The 18,483-nt window shown below is 37.0% G+C and overlaps 1 protein-coding gene across 1 annotated transcript in view; it reads right to left on the bottom strand.

The window, feature by feature from the left end:
- Positions 1 to 709: 709 nt before the first annotated feature.
- Positions 710 to 18,483, bottom strand: part of SLC39A12 (solute carrier family 39 member 12) — a 33,861-nt gene continuing 16,087 nt past the window's right edge. Inside the window, exons 6-12 of the mRNA XM_075705976.1 lie at positions 16,513 to 16,685; positions 15,123 to 15,275; positions 13,450 to 13,560; positions 11,058 to 11,121; positions 7,183 to 7,341; positions 5,593 to 5,780; positions 710 to 838 (exon numbers count right to left, since the gene is read on the bottom strand). Of these exons, the coding sequence (XP_075562091.1) occupies positions 710 to 838; positions 5,593 to 5,780; positions 7,183 to 7,341; positions 11,058 to 11,121; positions 13,450 to 13,560; positions 15,123 to 15,275; positions 16,513 to 16,685 (977 nt within the window). The remainder of the gene's footprint in view (positions 839 to 5,592; positions 5,781 to 7,182; positions 7,342 to 11,057; positions 11,122 to 13,449; positions 13,561 to 15,122; positions 15,276 to 16,512; positions 16,686 to 18,483) is intronic.

The following is an 18,483-nucleotide window of genomic DNA, read 5'->3' on the forward strand; positions in this document are numbered from 1 at the left end:
AGGCAGAAGGTGGTTACTCGGACTACTCTGACTACTGTATCTGACTATCACAGACTCCATCACACGTATAAGAAACTATATTACAGTCAGAAAAGGACATTGTCATATTTCTAGATCATAAACTTCAACATTTACACTTGTCATTTTTTACCTGCCACAGTGGACCAGTAAGATATGAGTACCAAGGATTTTTATGTTGACAAAGTAGAAAATGCAGATATTATAATGAGATTGCTGTACGCCATTTAGCAGTTTAGTTTTGCTATACTTTCTAGTTTTATAGAAATACATTTATTCTTTGTACTAAAAGGCAACAAACTTTTCTGCTTCAAATTATTCAACTATGATTAGTCCACTTTAATTATTGCATATAAAGGCGTTTTATTCTTCTCTTCAATCAGACTGGCAGAGATCACTTAGAGCATTCAACTAGAACAGTCTCAATAAAAACTAATCAAAAGCTCCTGTGAGTTTGAGCATGGGATCTGGTAAAATCAGTGACAAATAAAACATAATTCTAAACATTCATGTTTACAAAAAAAAAAAATTACAAAATCTGAACAATAAGTTAATGAAGTGAAATAGTTATCTACTGTTCAGATACAAAAATCCCAGCAACTTAATTTATATCACTATAGCAGACATGACAAAATTGTGAATAGTGCTATCCACTGTCATAAGTGGTACTTCAAGATTTCCATCAGAAAACTTATATTTTAATTTTCTGTTCGTATATAGCCAAAAGTAAGAGGCAAAGCCAGCCTAATAGTAATCCAAGGTTCTGTAGGAGAAACATCAACCAGGGTCGCCGTGTCTGAATATGAGTCATTTCAGGAAGCTAAAAAAAGAATAAGACACCAGAATGAGAGCCAGATATATTCATCTCTGGGAAAAAAAGTCTTATGGGAAAACAAGGCAAACTTCATCAGAAAAAACTTTCAAAATGCTGAGTTTCTGAATATAGCTATTAATCTGTAGCATGTTCTGTACATTGTAACAACATTGATCTTGACAGTGAAATTTTTAAATTAATCAGATTTTACCCATTTTGGTTCTTTTACTAGCACCGTCACGAATTATAAACGAGATTCCAAAATTTGTTAACTTCTCAATAGTTTTTAGTAATTTTATACAGCTGTCCATAAGGAAATGCTTATTTAGTAAAATTAGTGATTCCCTTTTGTGGGAATAAACTAGTTTGAGTGTTTTTGTTTCAGTACTATATATAGGGTCAATCCTGTTCTTACTGAAATAACTGGCAACACTCCTATTTACTTGGGCTTTAGTAAACAGACAAGTAGAAAACAGGATTTTTTAAATATTCTTGAAACAATTACATTTAATATTTTTCTCTGTGCATTTTAAATCAAGTAAAGGAGCAGCAGCTGTTTATAATAATATTAAAAGCTACTTATGCTGACCTTTCACCCTACACGGTCTCTTTTATCAATGTTTTAAACAAGATATACGTCTCAACAGAGCCTGTGAAAATGATGCCTCAGTATTTATGCTGATATTTCAGTATTTATGCTTTATGTATTATAGACACCAGGGGAGACACTAATGACTGCTGATACTTTCACGTCAACTTTGGAAATAAATACAGAGCAATGGCCTGGTACTGACCTTTGGTTTTGGTTGGGTTTTTTTTGTCTGTTTGTTATGAACTTCAAAACAAGAGCGAGTGATTCTGGCACTCTCCCATCACGTTGCCTTCCTGCTCCAGTCACAGCCTGGAGCTGTGCTTGAATGAAGCTCCTTATTTCCTCTGCTCCTTAGAGCCTCCTCACAGGAGCTGTAACAGCATCAGCCACTGGGAGACAGTGGAGTGGTGCTGACCAAGGAGGCTAACAGGGGGTGTTTACATCTATTTGCTATGCTTGTTCTTCCCCCTCTCAGAGGCGGGTCTCTGGGTCTGCTTCTTCTGCACTTTTCTTACTTTGGAAGCTGGCATGTGCCCAAAAGAAAACTATTGTGAAAAATCTGCCTCCACTTTAAAGTTTTGCATAAAAATAACAGGCAAACCCAAAGGTCCCGGATCTCTGTAACAGCTAGGCAGTGGTTTAAATTATGGCACATATATGCATCTTAGAAACTCATGCAATTATATTTAAATTGTATTTAAGGATCATCAGAAACGCACAACCTAAAGCCAATGGAAACACCTCAAAGTTCTGATGTAAATCAAAATCTGAACTGACAGCTTGTAAGTGTTTGGAGCACGTGGGTTTTGTTTTGTATATAAGTAAAAACTGTTAATTAAGGCCTAGGCCTGAATTCAGGGTTCCAATCTAGACCTTTGGTCTTTCTAATTTATCCTTATAATGTCTGTTTTGTCCTCTTCCCCAACACATGAGTGAACAAGTTCTCTAAATAGGAAACTTTTTCCCCTCCCGCTGCAAAAGCTAGTATTTTCTCTTACTGCTGTCAGTGCCCATTTATGTTACACACATGCACAGTAGGTTCCTAAGAAAGTTTTAAAAAAGGAATTCTCAGCAGGTAGTAGCTATGTCCAGTGCAGATCTCTGCTCCCTCCACCTAGCCTATGTGCATGTTATGAAGCGCACAGACCATTTCTATAGCCTCACTTAGTGTGACATCCCTGCATAAAAGCTGATTGCTGACACAGTATCAGCTATGGTTCCCCAACTCTCTCTGAACTCGCCTATACACAAATGTGTGTGGTACAGCAGAGAAATGGTGGTTGTTTAGGAAGCATAAGCCTATTCAACTGGCAGATGCAAAACACTTCACAAATTAAGGGAAGATAGCAGCACATGCAAGCTGTTGGATGCTATCACACTTACTAATCCTTGAAGTCTGTTGGAGGCAAAAGAGTTACTGTTAGTCAAGGGACTACTCTATTCGCACTCCAGCTCATGTTTTCATCATGAGCACACAAAAGATGTAAAGAATTAGGAAGCAGCATGCTGAAAGAAGGCATGAGGGGCTCTCAACCATGTGCTGGCTAAATAAGAGTTCTACCAAGCTGGGGCATGTATGGCACAACTCCTGCACTGCAACAGCCCAATAAGTCACTTTAAAAATCCTCCTTTATCTCCAGAATCGGCAAGATTTTTAAGGTTAGTCAGAGGAAACATCAGTTAGTTGCCTCAGGGAGTAGTTGGCTAGCTCCTATTTCTTGATATTCTTATTGTTGTTCTTGTTTCTGTCTCCCTCCTTCCAAATTAGACAGTAAGTCTTTCTGGTCAGGAACCATATAAACCAATACGATCTGTACAATCACTCAGAAATGACATGCCAGTTCTTGGGGTTTAATACAATGCATGTGATTTCATAAATATTTATCCATAGTGACTACTTCATAGATACTCATTTAAGAGGCTGATGCAGGATTTTCGAGTTTGTTTCCCAAGAGGAAAAGAGGACATGTTTTGTCAAAGAAACAACTCATTAGGAGTGAGTTGGTCTCTCCCATTCCATATATTGGTGTCTGAAGTTTCAATCTTTAATTAACCACAGAAATAGTTTTATGCAACCTTGCCTGTGGCAGCAGTCTCACAGTGCTCTCCTGTCAATGGACCTCCACCTCATACCCCTCAATGTTCCTCAATGCAGAAACCAGTGAGGCTGTTCAGTTTTATTTAACTGCTGCTCTCTTATTTGACTGCTGCTCTGACAAGCACATGAATATATGAAAGCCCGTAAAACAAATACTGACAATTATGGTTAAGCTTTGTACACCATTAAGTATTTGTACACCATTGGCAGGAACACTGATGATTGTTGTTTGTAGATGAGAATGCAGCAGAGAACAGAAGTTATTTCTGTGCAGAAATTCAAAAAATACATAAAGCATGGCTGATTTTCCTTTGAGATGTACTATACAAGCATACAAACTTTTCATATCTATAGATTCCTGCCGTGCTACAGGAAGATTTTTTTAAATAAAATAATCCCTGTGATATTCAACACTTGCACCTCTGACAAACATAGATGAGCAACCCAACGGCAGTTCTTTTGACAAAATGCAGAGAAAGGTTGATTGGAATCCTATTAATAAAAGGGAGGTGAGAGAAATAAGGTCCTCCCCTCTCTCTCCCTTCTTTCTCCTCTTCACATCAAGAACAAGATTACGGTGACAGGCTAAGAAAAGGGAAAACATATCCCTGTCTCTGCCTGAGACTGTGTGATCTCTTGGGATTTACACCTGGCACATTGCTTTGAAGACTCAGGGAAAACCATGGTGGTGTTCTAGGAGCTTGCGGATCCCTGATGGATGCTGATCCTACACTGAAGGAAAAATATGCCTAAATCATTCTTTGCCACATTAGTAAAACCATGCCTATTGACTAGGTAAGCAGCCTCATTTCCAAATTTCTCTGTGTCAGAACAAGGTGCAACTTGGTACACGGTGTTCCTGTCTGTTATTTACTGCCTCAGTCAGGACCGTTGACACATCCACAATCTTTAGGCAGTTCCCTCATAAGCTTTTAGGAGCACTTCATGTTCACTTTACTTTTGTTGCAGTAGCAAAAATAGGCTAAAACACACCCAAGGTCTAAGGTCAATTATTACAAGTAGATTTTTAAATAGGTTATAATACTGGCATGGCATATCAGGTTTAAAGTATTATGCTTGAACCTGGTAAATGATATCTCAGGCAGGAGGTGGGGTGGTAGCAAACACAACAGAGAGACAGCCAGGCTTGGGAAAAACACAGTAATAATTTATGAAGAGGCAGACCTCTTTTTTTTCCCTCTTGATCTAATCACTCAAAATATTCCATCTTTGTTCAGAAGCTTGCAAGCAACTTTGCATTAACACACGGTTGAAGAGCCACGTGACAAAGCTGGCAAGGTAATTAAGTTCTGCATTGTTACAAGTGTAACAGTTAGCCATCTCTTCAATAAATCATGTGGCCTGAGGCATCTGCATGAGTTATGATTCTACCACATTCTTCCACAGTCATTAGACCTTCCTCCTACTGTATATGCTCACACTTTATTTTTCTATAGTCTGATCATTGCTATTGAACTGTGAGTGTGAAAAATATTGAGCAAATATGAAAAAGTTGAGGCAATCTGATGGGTTTTTAATTGCTTAGGAGCTCATCCAAACCCCTCTGAGATAGAAAGGCTGGCCAGGAAGAGCACAGGATAAGCATCTTGCATTTTAGTTCAGAAACAGCAAATTCATGTTGAAACAAAGGATGAAAAATATTTAAAGAAAAGGGTAGTAAAAAGAAAAAAAGTAACCAACTTCTTCCAGATTTTAAAAAACTCTGCAGGTTCAAATGTTTCTTCATGTTGTACTAAGTAACCCTATCAGCCCTAAAAAATATATGGTTTATCTTTCCCCCTGTAAAAGTCCTTTATGTCTCATATATTACCCTCTTAATGGCCTTTATTTCACCTTTTTATTACTAATTACACCTAGCATGGCAGTGACATGAAACAAAACCAGACTATTGTTCTAAGCGCTGTACACACACAGGGCAGACAACATGCTCTTCCCAAGAAGCCTATGAACTCTTTTTACCTCCAAGTTCATCCACCTGCATTTGTCTAACACTCATCTGTGATGTGGCTATGTTAAAAGGAAAATATAACAATAGACTTAAGTTCTCACCATTTCTGCTAAAGATAAATACAAGAACATTCCAGCTGTAACAGTAAAAATCCAGTTTTGAATGCGTGGGTCAGTTGATACAGAAAGGCCAATATAAAGTCCTAAGAATGCTGTTAGTGCACTTATAAAATTAATCAAAATTGCAATCTTCGTGGGGAGCCCTGTGCTTAGCAGCACAGCAAAATCTCCTGCATAGAGAAAAAGACAGAAAATTTATTATTTAGCTGATAAATGTAAGACTTTTGGTAATAACACATGAAGGAAAATAATTAAGATATGCACAAAGATAGTGAATGATGGAGGACTGCCCTTAGATTCCTGTAGAATTAATTACAAACTCATCCTGTGTGAAAAAAACAAAACCAAAAAACCCATATTGACTTGTATTTGTTTAGCTGTTCCTAAAGATAGCATTCAGTATACAGGAGTGGCTGTTAGTTCTTGATGTTCTATGACATTTCCAACTTGGATACACACAAAAGTGAGGTCACATGCTTTCCCAGAGTTTCTAAATCTTTCTCGACTGGGAACTTGCCAGTTCAAATCATGTGAGTATATTTGCAGCATAGTCTTTGAGTGTTTTACAGGTGCTGCAAATCAGAAAAACCTATGCCAGTCTGATTCCAGTTTGAGTGTAATTCCACTGATTTCAGACCTAATTAACTTTGGTAACTTGTACATCAGAATCCCATCACAGATTTTTCTTCTAAAATAAACAATTTCATAACAGGTCCACAGTAAAAGATTTTAAAAATCCTCCTCTGTGAGTGTAGAAATGCCACTTTGACACTGGGGCACTACTGCTCCAAAATTATGAAGGTCTGTCTTTGGAGTTAGCTGTTCAGTATTTTTGCAATTTCTTTGCTATGCAAACAAGAGTTACCGGTTTTACAGCAATTCCCCATCCCACCTTTGTGTATGGGGAAGTTTTCTACATAAACAGCACATGACAACTTCAGTCATGTAAGAACGGAAATGAGAATCTGCAGTTCTCATCTCAAACTTGCCAGCTTATGTATGTTCATCAACACAATGTCAGGAACAGCTTCAGCCATACTGAGAGATTTACCACAAGGAGGTAATTGAGGGCAATGTTCAACAGAACGATCTTCCTGTCCTGTCCGCTAGTAAAATGGGTCATATATCTTCTTTTATTATCTTGTTATTCTTGATTAGCAGCAGGAATGAGGGTAGCATGAGGAACACATTGTTCAATGGTTCTGCTGCATATTAAAACTCTTGGATAGCCCGTTGTGTCAGGCATGCCCATTAATGCACACATGGCTCTTGCTCACAGCTTACTATTTTTTGTGTCTGTACACATGAGAATAATGGATCACTCTTGACCTGATTGCATTTACATTTGGGGAAGGTGAGATGGGATGGCATCCAATAATGAGAGCAGAAACCTCCCCTCCTTTTTGTGAAGGAGAAAGAGAAGAAAACAGCCTCTTTATGTATCCATCTCACACATTAATGCTATAGTTCACGATGCTGTAAGCAAGAGGAATTCCCACTAATGTCATACAGGAAAGGATTCTTTGGAAAACCTGGAACCAGTCAGAAAAAATACACACATGTATTTCTTACCCATTTCATGAGGAATTTCATGGCATAAAATAGCAATAGTCGTTGTCACACCTGTTTCTGTTGAGGATGAGAATGCTGCTCCTATTACCAAGCCATCAGCAAGATTGTGAAGACTGTCACCCACCAGAACCATTATTGCTAACAAGCTAATTTTCTTACCTAGGAAAAAACAAACAAACAAACAGCAAAAAGATCCAGAAGTTTTAACACAAACAGATATTGTAATTTTTGCTATGTTACAAATTATTTGGGGTTTTTCACATACAACATCATGAGCAGTCATAATAATCAGAGGACAACAGTGTTTATCTGTTTTGTCCTTGTACTTCTTTCAATACACTTGAAATGAAAAAGTAGGTTGTAGAATAATTCAGAGATGCAAATACCAGGAAGTAGCTTCTTTATTTTTACTGGATCAACTATTAGACAAAAACTTAGAGTTCAGTTTGACTCCAGTCTCATGACATGTCCTAAAGGTTTCCATTAATCTTTCCTTGGTTGCTGAAATTCACACAAGTTTTCTTGCATTCTACATGGTTTGGGTTTTTTTTTTTCCTTAAAAGTGGGAGTTGTTTTCACCATCACTCATGGAATTGCACAGCTATAATGAAGATGAATATTTAGTCTCATGCAGCTGATCATTTTAATATTGTAAAGCATGTTACTACTGAGTAATATTTTCAGGGTCTGGTTTTTATGCGATTATATTACAGTGAAAGATAGAGATGAAAGGCAACAAGCCTCAGAGTATAACTATTAGTACAGCATTACAGCGTTCTCATTTCCAACTTTTGTTCCAATCAATTAATGGCCGGTATGCTCATAGTACTCTTTTCTGCAGCATCACTCATGGATGCAGATAGCTGTTTTTCTTTCCCATATTGTTCTGTGACCTTGCTTTAGTGTGGAACAGTACATTGGATGTTCATGATCAGGCATCTGACATGAGAGGAAAGGTGCACTAGTGATAAAAGTACTGAAATCAAGCTAGGGAATTAGGGACAGTCTCTCTGTCCAGCCTGTAACCCAGACAGCCATGTATCACGATGAATGGATTCATGGGGAGGGATTTTATCTCTTTAAGTAGCAATGAGGCTCCATATATAGGCTCAATGTTTAGCCTTAGCAACATAGAATTGGCTCCCCTATCCTGTGCTTAGTTCCATTCATTTTATCCACAGTCTTACAAGCAGGACCTTCTAATGCCTCTCAGGAAACTCATCCAGCTTCCCCCTACACTGTATGGACAGAACACTTTGCAATGGGCTGCTTTTATTCCTGAAGAAGCAGGGTCGTGATTTGGGCCCTAAACATCATGTATTTTCCTGACTTTTGTTGGCCCCACACAGACATAGTATGACAGTCTGAGGAGCTAACGTGGACCTGAACAGAACTGTCTGAATATAGTTGTTACAAGGTTTCACTTCAGTAATTTTTCCAGAGATGACCATTTTATAGTGATGGGGGAGATGTTTTTCTTACAGAAACTGGCTAGAACTGAAGTCTTCAGACTATTATAAAAAAAAAAAACACACAGCACATAAAAGCCTAACAACTGTATTCAGAAAATCCTCCCTAGTTGCCTGGGAGCTCTGCGGGTTCAGAAAAATTGGCAGGCTTGTTAGATTTTCCTGCCAGCTTACAGAGCCAGACGTGGATGTCCCCAGTTTGCACAGTTCTTTCTAAACACTATGGGCAGTTTACAATCAATAGTGCAGAGCATGAATTACATAGAAATAATAGATTGCTGCATTACATTAAGTTTGTGATTTGTAACAAGCACTGGCAAGGACAAAATCATGGCCTGCCCTGAGATATTATTAGTCTGTTTTAGTCAAGTATCTGATTGTTGAAGAAGATATACCATGGTTACTGGAACTCACTCCAGAGTGCTGTCTATAATATAACATAGGGATCAGGTTAACTTTATGGAGCAATTGCAAATGTAAGCTTTGTGAACTTACTTGACTGAAAGTTAAGAAGATGCATATATAAACAAATCTAAATGTTTATCTTAATTTACTTTCAGCCTATTTTAAAGCAACTTTGTTACTAGCAATTATCTCACTGCGTTATATTGCTGCAACAGTAACTATTAGCTATTAACTTATTACCCTAACTATTTCTACAAAGCTTCTTCATTTTAAACAATCCTACATTTATTTTTGATAATCTTCTCTGCTTAAATAGGGAATCAGAACTCATAGCAAATTCTATTCCATAATTTCCATAAAGCTAATGGGTGCAGGACTCCCACCACAGATTATGCTTTTTAAGCTTTGAATAACAGTTTAAAGCAAATGTTTATCCATAAACAGATATTTTGTCCAATGTTTTCATTACTCATAGAGGAAAAATATTTCTAGTTAATGTAAAGTCTCACTGAGTATACCAAATACAAAATGCTGCTGTTTGACCTTTACAGATACTGATAGAACAAGTGTGGATAAATGAGGAGAGGGCCAGTGAGACATCTTTTTCTTCCAGTAGCTTCTTGCTTCCTGAGTTACTCACTGGCTATCTAAGGTGACTGACTCTTCTCGCAGTCCTGCTTGACATGTGTTTACAGTGAAGTCTGACATTTCTGGAGATGTCAGGCTTCTGTCTTAGAACTGCAGATTCCATTCCATTTGGGGAAAAAAACACCTAAAAGTTTAGCCCAGTATCAAGTTACCCAGGTATGTTTATGCATTTAGTTATTCATAAGAACTGTAACAATACAAACTTTTCAAAATATGTATTCTCAAACAAAACGACCCCCATTCCCTACTATGGTTTCACTTACTGATTTCTAATATAGACGTAAAACTGAAGTATGAGGGAAAAAATGGAGCCAAACAAAGAACATTACTGAGAAACTATTCCAAATGTAGTTATACACCAAATTGAGTTATTTGGAACAAATAGCACTGAGATCACTAGAAATTTGTTTGTGCTTAGCAGGTAGTGATGATTCAACAGAAAGGAAACACCTAGAGATGGACTAGATAGTCACACTGAAACTGGTGCTGGATTGAGTACTGCTGGATAGGTGAGACTGAAGAAATGAAAATCCAAATTTCAAAAGTCTCAGAAATGGAAATGAAGTCCACAAGAATAGAGAAGAATAATAAAAACCTAGAAGAACATAATGACATTGTTAAATAAGCTGATGACCTGAGATCTGAGATCACAAAATAAAGGGGAGTTGATTATAGTAAATAAACTGATTTCAATTAAAATATTATTCCCTCAGTTGAATGACTGCAACTCTGCTAAATTCACCAAGGTCACACAACTAGAGTCAAAGGCAGAGTTTTGTTTATGCTCTGTTTGCCCATTTTTTGGACTAAGCAGCAACAAAACAGAGAAGATAGCTTTGAAGCTCTCTGAAGAATACAGATTATCCTAAAACTGAGAGCCATCATGAGCACATAATTCCATATATGTAATAAATCATTACTGGTCTAAAGAGGTTATTGCTTTACTGTGTAAGAGAAGAAGGAAGCAGAATTATATTAGCATAGTGAGTCAACAAAACAATCGTTTCACTACCTTCAGAAATAAAAGCCCAAGCAAAGTTTACAATTATAAAAATCTGTTTTGTATTAAATTTTGAATATTTTGCTTTAAGCAAAGGCTTTAGAAAAATGGTTTGCAACAGTGAGTAAACAAGCACTAAAGCATGGACAGTATAAGATTAATGAACTCCACAATTACAGGGTTGGCAGCTGAAAAGGTCTTTAAGCAGAGATTAAATTATGTAGCCAAGGACCATCAGATGTGATGATGTAGCACACAGCAAACGCAGAGCTAAGCCAGTTTCACACTTTCAATTCCATCTTAGGTCTGAAGGCTTTTCCTGTTACTTGTCTAGTCTTTTTATTGATACTAACTTTTTTTGCTGATCGCCTTACTCTCTGGAGGAATTTCAGCAGACTCGGAATCTTCTGGGCTTCTCTAGTTAAAAGCAAAGATAATGGATCAGTGTTAAGGGGCTCTTCCAGCTGCTGCTATAAATGCAGGAAAATATCAAATAAGTTCAAGCTTTTTGAATTAGAGATAGTCGCTGTTATTTGCACAGATATCATTAGAATTATTTGTTGAACACTGGCAGTATGATTGGTACTGCAGAAACACATAAAAAAGAAACCTCCCTTGCCCAGAAAAGGTTACAGTCTAATTCAGGTAGGAAGAAAGACATTCATAAGCACTGTTGTAACCCAAGAAAATAATGTTTCTGCTTGAATACACAAAAATCGGAGCCAAATGCAGAATTAAAAATGACATTATAATTCAAATTGTATCTTTGATTTTGTCACGACTGGGTGATTGTAGTTTCCTGCTGCATAGGGTATCTACAGGGTTTCCAAGGGAAAATGGGTAGACACCAGAGTCTCTTTGGAGTTCATGTTCTTCACAGTTACTCTGTGAAAAAAAAAGACTAAAAAAGATGATCATAGGTAGGTTTCACACCCTTTCAAAATATAGTTTTTTTTTTTTCTTCAGGGTGATACAGCCTCCAGTGCCTTGCCTTTTGGCCTTTAGTTAGGGCTTTGTCTTAGCATCAGGCGTCACTGGCTGGGCAAAGCAGCACATGAGTACACTCCACTGCAGTGAGTGAAATTTACCCTTATTTCAAGTGAAGAAAGAGACAGTATCTTTGTCTTTATCCTAGAGAGTTAATCTGATGCATCAGCCCTAATGTTTAATGAACAGAAACTGCAACTGTGGGGAGAGAAGTGAGAACATGAGGGATCTCTCTCTCCCACTACCTCCCTGGAGCTTTTCCTTCTGACCAGAGAAATTATTAGAAATTTGCGCAAGGATGAGATAGGCCAAAAAACTTGTTTACTTGAAACTAGATGAACTGAATTTATAATCACTACTTTTTTTTTTTTTTTTTTGGCCAAAAAACCATATTAAAGCTATTATGGCAGCCAGTGAAGAGTCAACAGCAGCACGAAGAGTGCTTTGTTAGGGACAGCAGCCACCATTCCAAAAACTATAGCAGAGATGTGTACTGGCTGCAAAACAGGGTATGTTTCTTGGCTGGTATTATTTTGATTGTGATGTGGGATATGTGCTGTAGAAGCATAAGGAGGGAAGGGAAAGGATTTGGGTTTTAAATTTTACATTTTAAAGGAAAAATAAAAGTCTTTAATTCCCATGATTGCAGCCAGTGATATGAATTCCAGTAATTGTTCCACTTCTGTTATAATATTTATTCACATGCCACTTCTTTGAACTCTGAGTCAAAACTGCAAGACTAATCACTGACCTGAAGGATTTATAAGCTTTTCTTAGTCAACCAGTGTTTGTCTTACTATTACTCACATGATTCTGAAAAATTGGCTGCTCTTGTACAAACTAGCTAAGCCAGGCTAGTTCATGTGATCTATACATAACTTTAGAGCGATCTTGCAGCTGAGAGGAATGACAGGATCATTCATTATCATAAATGGGAAGCTATGACGTGGCTCACAAATTAGTAAACATTCTTGGCTTGTCTGTTTGCTCTGCATTCAATTGAGTTTCCCAACTGTGTTTGAGAGATTAGCAGTGGCTCATGATGCTCTTACCCATCACACCTTCTTTAGTAAAATGGAGTGCACATTATAGAAGATCTCTGGAGATTCTGATATAAATAACCAGGAACCTATGTATCTAGATACTACATATAAACTGAAGAGATTTGTTAGAAAAAGCAAAAACACGCTAAAAGATATGAATCAATTTAGTTTGCAAAGATGTATCTGTCTGGATACTCTCCACAGACCAATAGAAAATTACGTAACTTCTTATAGGTAAGCACCATTCCCAGATATCCAGCTTGTTTATGATTCTGTTCAAATCTGTGGAAAAATGCTCAAGAACAGTCCAAGATATCATCTGTTCACTAATTATGTACTTATCTTTCACTGCAGAAAATCCTGAAGTTTTTCCCATGGGAGAATCTGCCCTTACATATGATAAATTTTTAAAAAGAACAGAGGAGGAAAATCATCAAGAATTTTATCAACAAAAGGTAGGACAGGAAGTGTATTGTTATATCAATCTGATACACACTTAAGAAAAATTATTTTTAAAATCTGTTTGAAATGTCTGTAAAAGCTCATTGTAAACTTCAAAATCTAGAAATTTCTGACAATCATGTCATGTAATAAAGGACAAATCAATAAAGACTGAAAAGTAATACTGATTTATTACATTAATTTGGTTCATTTTTTTGAGGAACAGAGAAAGAAGGATATAAAATCAGGGAAGTATGTCATATCGGTAACCTACCAACTGTATGGTTGAAGTAGATTTGCCTCTGCCTGAATGTTCATTTAATTCAGATTCCACTGGAAGATCATGGGAATGTCCCCAGTGCCCATTAACTAAAGAAAGGCCCTGCTGAACGAAGATGCTTTGCAATTAGTTCTGAAACCCAATGAACACAGGTGCATTCTTTCTCAGCCTTTTGTGAAAGTTTAGCATTTATAGGAATTATTTTTTTCAAAACAAAACCTATTGAAGAAGATTGTTGGCTGTTATCAAAATTTCCTAATACTTATTTGGTTAAAAAAAACCTTGAAAAGTGAATCAGATAAATCAGTGACAACCATAATGGTTTGATAAAATTTATTTTGTTTTAAAATTGAAGATTAAAATTTGAAGCTGAGTTGGATATAAAAATTAACTTTGAGAATTCATCTAGTTCTCAGTAGAACAAGTTTAAAAATTTGGGGGATGATGATAAAGCCCTTCTCTCCAAATAAGTAATAAAAAGGAATAGTTTTAACCAAACAAACAAAATACCACCACCATCGAAATATTCTCATTCTATTACTCTCACATAATATTCTTATGGCTGACTCAAATAGTGGAAATAGGGACTCATTTTTATGTATCTAAATCAGACCAGTCATTAAACACTCTCTGTAAAACAGAACAAGCAAAGGCTTAGCCTTCTTAAGTGACATTAAGATAGCCTCCCATGCTGAGAAACTTAATGAGCCATCACACTTTGTGTTACATTATATCCTTGTACATAATCATATTTTCAGGCACCAGCCACACTGAAATAAAGTAATAGAATTACTATAAACATGGCAGAGAGCAAGGAGATACTATTAGAATCATAGAATCATAGAATCGTCTAGGTTGGAAAAGACCTTTAAGATCATCCAGGCCAACCATTAACCTACACTACCAAGTCCACACTAAACCAATCAAGGGTAGACTAGACTAAACCATATCCCGAAGTGCCACATCTACCTGTTTTTTGAACACTTCCAGGGATGGTGACTCCACCACCTCTCTGGGCAGCCTGTTCCAATGCTTGACCACCCTTTCCGTAAAGAAATTTTTCCTAATTTCCAGCCTAAACCTCCCCTGGTGCAGCTTGAGCCCATTTCCTCTCGTCCTATCGCTAGCTACTTGGGAGAAGAGACCAACACCCACCTCACTACTACCTCCTTTCAGGTATAAGACTGGGTTCTACTGGCCACAACATACATAATAGCTTTTCAAATCTATTGGGATAGGGGTCAAAAACAATTTGGAAATTTTAAGACATCATTCTTGAAAATATCTTGTGCTTACATCTATGTCTTCCTCCTCTTTAAAGAGAGCCTAGAGTAAACAACTGTCATTGCTATTTCATATGGATACATACTGTTCACCTGCTCCAGTGCTAGTCATGAAAGTATGCTTATGGAACACATTTAATTAACTGTTTCCTTCTTGAGTTATAAATACATGGAACATGTTCATGAAACATTTAAAATCCATAGAGCAAAGCAAAATAGAAATTGAAGGTCAATCTGGTTGGAGCACTTTGGAAAGCAATTTTTAATGCTTCATTTAACTTATACAAATGATAATTATTTTCCACAGTCATTTTAACATTTTGTGCACTGTAAAATCTCAAAATAAAAGAGATTTTTTAAAGGATAAACTGTACAAAGTTTTACCTGGTCATGTGGTGTTACCAAAAGAAAGAAACACTTTTCTATCAGAAAAAATCCATGAATTCCTCCAATTATTCCCAAAAGTTTCCAAATATATTCTTTCCCCTCATAGAAATGTTCTACCTCTTGTGCGTCATGTTTATGTAAACCAAGAGTCTAAAAAAAGAGATAAAGTAAAAAAAAAATTAAAATAGCAATGTTTTAATTTTTGCTAGAGCAATTCATAATGTGTTAGTTCAATTTATTCTCAAAATTTTCTTTTGCTATCTCTTTCAACTTTAAATTTTGTTTTGAGCTAATCAGCTGAATAGTAGATGGATGAAATGAATTATTAGGAGACTCTGCTACACTTCATCATCTCTCAATGGTGAAAATAACATCTTTAGAGACATTTTTATGAAATTGCCCTTTTTATATATATATATAGTTGGTATACTTTGTTTGGAGTATATTGAGCTTTAAAGTCTAAAAAGTTACTTGCATCATCTTCAGATGTAAACTTCATATTGAAAATAATCCATAAAGCTTATTGCTTGTGGGTGTGCTTCCATTTTTTCCCCAGCGGCACAGCATGGTAGCCCTCCTTTGCTCTGAAAGTGGGCACTGTAAAGGCTACTGGATATGTCACTTAAAACTGGTGAAGGAGAATACTTTGACACTCAAAAATGCCTGACATTCACTGAGAACTGCTTTCCTTAAACCACTCTCCCAGTTCTGCTTCCAGAGATTATGTATTAAGTACAAAGAACATTTTGACCAGAATCTCAAGTGAAGGTGTGAAGCTCTCTTTCAATGACCAGTTGAAGTCTACTCATAACAGTTGTGTCATGTCAGAGGAAATTTAGTCAAAAATAAATGAATACACAATGGAAAATGTGGTTCAGTTTTACATGCTATCCCATTCTTAAAATTTGTTTTATTAATTTAGGAGAAAATTATAGCACCCATTTATTACAGTTCTTGGCAGCAGCATTAATTAGGCTGGTAGCCCCTGGTTCTCTGGAACAATGCATGGAGGGGACTGTGGATGCCTCATACCATCTTTGAACAATTTCTCCTAAAATGCGTTACAGATTCTGCCTCATGAAAGAGTTTAATAACCATCTAGAGACCTGGCTTTCACAGGACTTGTGGGTTTTCTGAAAAGTTTTTGTGGAATTAGGAACCTTATTTTCTCTGAATTCACCATTCATTGATTTCTGCTTCTTACTAGTTGGAATCTGTGAACTACAAGTGCAGATGTAATTGGAATGCTGGGTAGTTGGTTCACAGATTTCATGAAAAGTTTTATTTTCAAACAGATGAACATTAGTCAGGTTTAAATGAAACTTATCTGTGTGTGTGTGTGCATATGTGTCAACATTTTAAAAACACAAAAGTGTCTATTACCTACCTGAGGAATAAGGTGTAGCAATGCATCTCCAGAAAGGGTCCCAACAGCCAAACCGACAAACAGCTGTAAAATGAGTGTATACATTTCTTGACAGGAGTTAAATAAAATGAGGGTTGTACCAAACATAGATCCAATAGTAATAAGTAAAACAGCAACAGTGCTGTAGCCATATTCTGTAGGGAAAAACAAATGAAACAAAACAAGGGCACGTTTAATCATTCAGTATTTGTATTTGTGTTTGAGTACTTGGTTTGTATTTGTATTTGGTTTTGAGGCTATGTTTTGCCACCTCTGTGTACAAGCACACAGAGGAGAAGTGTTCACTGTGCCACATAGATTTTTCTAGTCATGTGTGAATTGGAAGCCTGAAAAACATTCATTTTTTCAGGCTTTACAGGTAATACAGTCTAATGCTTCCAAATTTCAGACCTTAAAGAGCTAAATAGACTGTGACTGTGCAGGTTAGAGACACTCAGAGCAGCACAATGGATGCTAGTCTGCATTTGTTTTCTCTCTTAACAGATTTATGCTTGTTATTCTATGCCCTCACATGCCACACTTGTGTATCTTTACAGTCAACACCACGTTATTAACCAAATCATATTCAGTAAACAAACCAAGGCCTAAAACCTCAGATGAATGTAGGCATCTAATTCAGGTTCTAAGCATAAACTTTTTAGTCCAAATTATGTTTAGAAATATGCTGTGGACATGCACACCTTTAGTTGCTATATCAGGACCACCAACCTATTTTTCCGAAGTTACTGGGATTTTTGGAAGGTTACTCTTATAATTCTTCAGAGTTACACACTGCTCACATTACCAACCTGTTGCACAACATGAATCCTGATTAATCGGTATGAAAGTCTTATGAGGGAGGTAAAACAGTGATGAGAAACAGACATAAAGGAACTAATGCCAAAATATTCAAAAGTGTCGCTTAATGTTTCACACTTTAATAGCACTGCAATGCTCAGCACCTCATAAAATCAGACAGTAAATTTCACAGACTGCACATCCAAATACAAGGGTATAGTAGATATTTATGGAAGGTCAGGCCTTGGTGACTTGGCCAAAATAGCACAGCCTGTCAGTAAAACAGAACTGAGAATTAAATTAGTGAGCCTATGCTCAGGTCAGTAGGTCACACATAGGTCAAATGTCAAGTCCTTTGTCTGTCTCAAGCCAGCAGGAGTGTCTCTGTGGTCATGGAAACCTTTGCCAAAAAGCACAAGGAAAGGGCTGCAGAAAGGGATTTTATTAATTCCATTCTGTGTTTGAATAGTTCAACTTTTCTCATCTACACAGATCTTTCACCTTTATGAGATCACTAAAATGTCATTGATTGGGCTGATGGCCTTAGACTTGGGAGAATCTCACTCAGTTGTGAATTTGCCATGAACCTTGTGTATGACCTGGGTAAGTTCCTTTGTTTCTTTGTCCCTTGATTCCCCATCTGAAAAATGGGCATATCTGTGTAGCATAGAAAAGATAAAAGCAATAAAGACTGCAAGGTGTTCAGGTAATGAGAAGAGAGAGAACATAAGAAAGAAGGACTGCTGCCTTCTGGGGAGCTATAATGATTCTTCCTATTCTATACGTTTCTTCCTATAACCTTTCTTGCAATATCCAAGAGTGTCCTTCCATGCCCTTATCTAACATGGTTTTTTTAATTCACACTCATAGTTCAATTAATCTGTACACCATGGAATGATAGCTCAGCTCATTCCCACAAGCTGCTTAACGTGTAAAGCTTAAAGTACCATCAGAATTTAGAGACGGAAAGTGCTGTTCCATAAGCATTGTTGGCCAGCAGGATGTGGGGAAAGCTTGCTAGCTCCTGAAAGATCTAGTCATTTGGAGCTGGCCATGTAGATATTAGGATAGAGGTATTGAAGGCATTGATTTGTAGCCTAAAAGTGCTACTCTAGATGCAGGTGACCATGATTAGATGCCCATTCCTTTTTGCTC

This window comes from Pelecanus crispus, chromosome 2, assembly GCF_030463565.1.
Source record: "Pelecanus crispus isolate bPelCri1 chromosome 2, bPelCri1.pri, whole genome shotgun sequence".
Lineage (NCBI taxonomy): Eukaryota > Metazoa > Chordata > Aves > Pelecaniformes > Pelecanidae > Pelecanus > Pelecanus crispus.